Below are 5,656 nucleotides of genomic sequence, written 5' to 3'. Positions count from 1 at the left end.
ACCCTGAGGTATTTAAAATTGCACTGAATCGGTCAGTGCAACTTTAACATGCTGTTTGTTTTTGTTTAATTCGCTGATTTGTTTTTGTTTTAATTATTTTAGAATGGCGGGGAAAAAAGTATACAAAATGAAAATAATGCATCTTTCAGTTCGAGGTATGTGCATATCATTTATTAAACAAGAATACGATTTATCTATTATCCACATGCTTGTCATTTTTGTCTTATTGTGCATCGTTTTGTCTCCTTATTGTCTTTTCTGTCTGTAAGTATGACTTTGTCTCCTTGTGCTTTTTGTTTCTGTTGTCTTTTTTGTATCCTTAAGCATTATTTTGTCTCTTTGTGCACCTTTTTGTTTTTTATTGCCTTCTTTGTCTCTTTAATTTCACTTTGTCTTCTTAAACATTATTTTGTCTCCTTTATTGTCTTAATGTCTCCTTTAAATATCCCAAATTCTCCTTAAGCACATTTTTGTCTGTTTAATTTACAAAGTAATTGTTATTTATTTTTGTTATTTGTTGCAGATTTACATCAGACTTTGAGATCATTAAATATCTGGGAAAAGGAGGCTTTGGTTCTGTTTACAAAGTAAAGGAGAAATTGTTGGACAAGGAATACGCCGTAAAGATAGTTCGCTTTAAAGAGTAAGTTAAGTTCAATAAACGATCGAGAAGAAAAGCAGCTGGAATGATTATTGATTTCATTGTAACTTTTAGGAAGGCCAGAAAAGAGGTGAAGGTGTTGTCGGACCTCCAACACGACAACATCGTCAGGTACTACAACTGTTGGGTGGAAAATTCAAAATACGAAGATGACAGAGTCGGATGCAGCTCTTCTGAGTAAGTTTTACCACTTCTTAAACTTGTTGCTTTGTTCCTTCTTTAAACTAACGGCCGTGTCGCCATTTTCTCCTCGTCCGTAGATCTACAAGAGGCTCATGTGAGCAGTATCTCTATATAAGGATGGAATTATGCAGCCCTGAAAATCTGAGAAAATGGATAAAAGAGAAGAACAAGAACAACGTGGAAGGCTTCCAGAGGAGAGCAGAAAGTCTGCCCATCGCTCAGCAGATTGTCATGGGAGTCGAATACATCCACTTTAACAATCTCATCCATAGAGACCTGAAGGTGAGCGGTGTTGGGCTTTTATTTTGAAATACTCACTCTGATACAGACACTGTGGGACCTGCTGTGCACGTTTATTGTTTTAGGACTAAAATCACTCGTTAGATTTAACTCGAGATGTCTGAGGTTTGATTTAATCGCTCTCTTTACTTTTCAGCCTTCCAACATAATGTTTGGAAAGGATGGAACGGTGAAGATTGGAGACTTTGGTTTGGTCACCGTCGACGAAGATGAAAACCTGACGGACCGAACTCAAGGACCAGGAACCAAAGACTACATGGCTCCAGAGCAGGTGAGTAATTTGGTGGAGTTTTCAAAAACAAATCTTTGCCATGAAAGGCCGACGATCAACTGTTTGTTTGTCTCYGTCTGTTAGCAAAATATCTCATGATCCAATGGAGGAATTTTAATGAAACTCAGAAAGTAATCCATTACAGTAATCTATTACTGATTACCTTTTGAAGTCAGCCTAATTTAAAATGGGTTGGTCAATATTCATCACTTCATGGAATGCTGCTGATCATCATTACCTTTGATTTCCATTTGGTATAAAGTGGTTGACGTTTTGTACCATTAGGGTACAAAACCGTTGCCATTTTGTATTCATAAACTCAGCATCTTCATGTGTCCCTTCATGTACTTCTGCACATGAAATTATTGGCACTAGCTCCACAACTCTGCATGGAATCAACTTGTGCTTTATTTGATATAATATTATGTATTTTTTATTTATATTTCTTATATATCAATTCGGTTCAATTCAAAAATACTTTGTTGATCCCAGAGGGAAATTAGATTATATGCTACATCTTAAGCAATGAGAAGCCAGACATTTACCAAAGCACACACCAGTACATTAAATCATCTATGTTAGAGTGAAAAAATGAATAAAAATGTTTCAACCTTTTGTGTAATATTTAGCAACACAGCTGCAAAATTCAGCACAAACACTGTAGCTTTGTTTACCTCTGCCTTTAACAGTTTTTATTTGATATTAAATTTATTTTTTTCAACCAGAAAAGCAGGAAATATGACCGTAAGGTGGACATGTTTGCTTTGGGTTTGATCTTCTTTGAGCTCTTGTGGAAAATCTCCACCGTGACTGTCAGCGAAAAAACAGAGGTGAGTTCTTTATAAATAAAATTCAAATACCTACAGTTAAATTACTGTACATACATAGRATTCCATTAGTTAAGTATAAAAAAATAAGCCAACCAGATGTCTTTTCCATCTTTTACTTTGTATTTCTATATTTGTAATTCAAACTAACCTGCTCTTTTATTGCCATACCTGCATTGTGAAAACAAGATCTGGAGAGACATAAGAAGCAAGAAGTTTCCCAAAGAGTTTTTACAAACCTTTTCCCAAGAGGTAAATTACCATATTTTTTCTATAGCTGCTGATTTTAAACAAAATGTCTGAGTGTAACTATGAAATATATTCTCTGTACAGCAATCCCACTCTTCTTTGCTTTTGCTTTTCAGTGTATAATAATAAACTCGTTGTTGTGTGAGAACCCAAGAGATCGACAGGAAGCAAAAGAGCTGAACTCTGAGCTGGAAAGGTTGATCTCACAAAAACGTCGTCATCAGGAGGATCACACCGTCTGAATGTGGGCAGAGTGAACCTCTGACCAGCCTGAGGAGGAGAAACAGAGACCTTCAGGAGGTTTATTAGCAGGATTTGATCAACTGTCATTGAATTTGTGGGAATTTGTGTCAACTTGATACACTTTAAGAGCTAAAATTAGGAGTGATGCAGATAATAATTAAATGCAAACAATCTCCGTGAAATGAAACAAGCGTAACGTCAGGGGGGGGGGGGGGGGTACAATGAGCTGTGGGAAGATGGGGTGATGTTTACGCACTTTGATAAGTCACGTGATGTGGCCATACATACGACAGAGTATTATACTTCATAACGTGGCAGCACGACGGCTCAGTGGTTAGCAAGAAAGTCCTGGGTTCGATGCCCTGAGGTCTTTGTGTGGAGTTTACATGTTCACCTTGTGCTTTCATGGGTTTTCTCCGGGTACTCCGGTTTCCCCCATACCCCAAAGATATGTACAATGGGTTGCCTTCAAGCCAGGCCACCCTTCCAAAAGAGATCTGCTATCTCAGTGGGATTTTCCTGGTTAAATAACAGTAAAATAAGTAAACAAAAACAACATTCAACATAGTAAGGCCCATCCCAGATAGCAAAAGATTTTAATTCAATGTTGAATTATGGTCAAAAGGTTAATTTTTGGTTAAGGTCGATGATGGTGAATCAACCATCAAACAACCAATTCTAGCCAAAGTAACCAATGTTGAAACGATGTTATTGTATCAATGGGCCTCATGCAAGAACATGTTCATATTCTCATCCTAAATTTCTCTTACTTTTGTTCGTACAAAGGGTTCGTACGAACATGTCACGTCAGATTCAACAAACTCTTCTATCTTCAGGAAAAGTGTGTAAATGAGCTGCGTAAATTCCACCTGTTCGTATCCAGCTGCTCGTGCACGCGAGAGGAGATTAGCATAATTACCACCCCAAAAACACCATATAAGGCTATGATTCCTGCCTCAGATATCAGGAAGTGTCCATTCATGAAAATGACAGTGAAAACTAAAAAGAAGAACTTTATGAGTTCAGAGATTGAAGTCCGTCTGTCAGAGATCCAGAAAAGAAAATCTGTCATTTTTAGCAGGTCAGCTGTGGAATGAATAAGAGCTGCTAAAAGTATAAACAACTGTGTTAGATCATTTTCATTTATTCAGAAGCCATACCGTTGCGCACCGTACACCCCCCACCCGCCGCGCGATCGCAGGTGGTCTCAGTTGCGGTTCTGAAATAAGCATTTTAAAATGTTTTCAAAATAAGTCTGGCACTTTGGAGAAAACCCAGGACTCACTGGAGGGATTGTGTATCCCCTCTGGCCTGGGAACGTCTCGGAGTCCCCCAGGACGAGCTGGAAGGTGTCGCTGGGGAGAGCGGGGTCTTTCTGCTGCTGCCCCCACACCCGATAGCGGATAAGCCGGCCGGACAGACAATTTATATTGTTAGTCTAAATTATTACATTTAAAATTATAACTCTAATTCAAGCAGAATAACTTATTGTCAACATAATTATGGAGTGTGATTTATTTTCAACTCAAAATATCTTCAAACTAACGAAATATAAAGTTATTAATGAAGAAAACCCATCTGGATAACAGCAGACTGACTGYTCGTAAAATATACRACAGGTCTGGACYAYWCGTRAATTTTRTTCGTATCTGAAAAAAATCTTAGAATACGAAAACATTGGTGAATGCCACAAATTCTCCTAAATGACTCGTACGCACAACTTAAGAACAAATCTGTGCGTACGAACGGTTCTTGCATGAGGCCCATTATCTGCATTTTCATTGACCATAAAAATGCACAAATTAGAATTGCGAAAATAAATTTGCTTAACGCAAACAATTTCGAAAAAATGCAAGTATTTCGACAAAATGATTTTGCGCTAGGATAAGGTGGTTTTTCAGCCGTATCGAAATTGGTGTAATTTGCAAATCTGCAGTGGAAACACTTTTTTTTTCGCATCACAGGAGTCATGTGATCAATAACCGGATGTTTCTACTGGCAAAAAAGACGAAGACGACAACAGGAATTAGAAGTAGTAAAGTCACTGACTACAATTTACCAAAAATGCTGCATATGTAGCCGCTCCTAAGTATAAGGGGCTTGTCGCTCGAAGGCCTCGATAAGACGCCGACGTCTCCTCTGATGGCTGATGATGACGTGTTGTGGTAGCAAATACATCCGTTGCCGCCATATTTTTAATCACTACCGTGAGAGCAAACTTTTTCACGCATGATTTTATTAGTATTTTTTACTTAATGGAAACACCGCAATTGCGAAACTGTTTTTTCGACATTACCAGAATATCAACAAAGTTTTGCGCACATTTGCAATGGAAACGCAGCTATTTCATAGCCAAATTCTAATTATTGAAATGCCAACATCTAATCAATGTTGAATCAACACTGATATTTTATCAGTTATGATTGAAAAYCCAACATTGTTTCAACAAGTAAGTCACCGACCACTTTTTGTATAATTTCAACATGGATCTAGTATCATGCCTGACCATATTTCATTGATTGATTCACTTATATTTTGCTGTCTGGGATGTTATTTCATACCTATGTCATGACATGCGTTATAAAGTGCTACGTATGACAAAATTACGCCCGTCACGTGCATCATGTTTTGCGTCATTTCACCAGGTATGGTGCAGTAAGGCCTATGTTGCTTGTCATGTTGAATTGAAAGTCACTGTACATCACCTTGCATGTCACTACGAACGACCCATAAGGCCTACATCAGTTTGTAAGTCAGGTTCAGTGTAGAAAGGCCTACGTCACTACGTAGTACTTCAATGGCGATGTAGGCTGTACTACGTCACTGGTCGTATCTCGTGACTAAAGGGCTCGACACACGGGAAGCGACGTCGCTCGCTCTCCATTCATTTCCTATGGAGCCTGTGTGGTGAGGCGACAATCG

General features: G+C 38.3%; 1 protein-coding gene across 2 annotated transcripts in view; it reads left to right on the top strand.

The window, feature by feature from the left end:
• The window catches only part of LOC106515882 (interferon-induced, double-stranded RNA-activated protein kinase), a 13,566-nt gene extending 10,630 nt beyond the window's left edge, over window positions 1-2,936 (top strand). The window contains exons 12-19 of one of the 2 annotated variants that reach the window (XM_014005930.1): window positions 103-155; window positions 524-643; window positions 716-838; window positions 922-1,126; window positions 1,281-1,415; window positions 2,141-2,245; window positions 2,432-2,494; window positions 2,608-2,936. In XM_014005930.1, coding sequence (XP_013861384.1) covers window positions 103-155; window positions 524-643; window positions 716-838; window positions 922-1,126; window positions 1,281-1,415; window positions 2,141-2,245; window positions 2,432-2,494; window positions 2,608-2,733 — 930 coding nt within the window. In that variant the 3' untranslated portion in view covers window positions 2,734-2,936. Of the gene's footprint in view, window positions 1-102; window positions 156-523; window positions 644-715; window positions 839-921; window positions 1,127-1,280; window positions 1,416-2,140; window positions 2,246-2,431; window positions 2,495-2,607 lie in introns of those variants that run through there. The other variant, XM_014005931.1, reaches the window with a different exon arrangement.
• Window positions 2,937-5,656: the final 2,720 nt, after the last annotated feature.

This window comes from Austrofundulus limnaeus, unplaced genomic scaffold, assembly GCF_001266775.1.
Source record: "Austrofundulus limnaeus strain Quisiro unplaced genomic scaffold, Austrofundulus_limnaeus-1.0 Scaffold33, whole genome shotgun sequence".
In the NCBI taxonomy this organism is placed as follows: Eukaryota; Metazoa; Chordata; class Actinopteri; order Cyprinodontiformes; family Rivulidae; genus Austrofundulus; species Austrofundulus limnaeus.
Note: the sequence above shows the minus strand (reverse complement) of the source record. Positions and strands in the feature narration are given on the sequence as shown.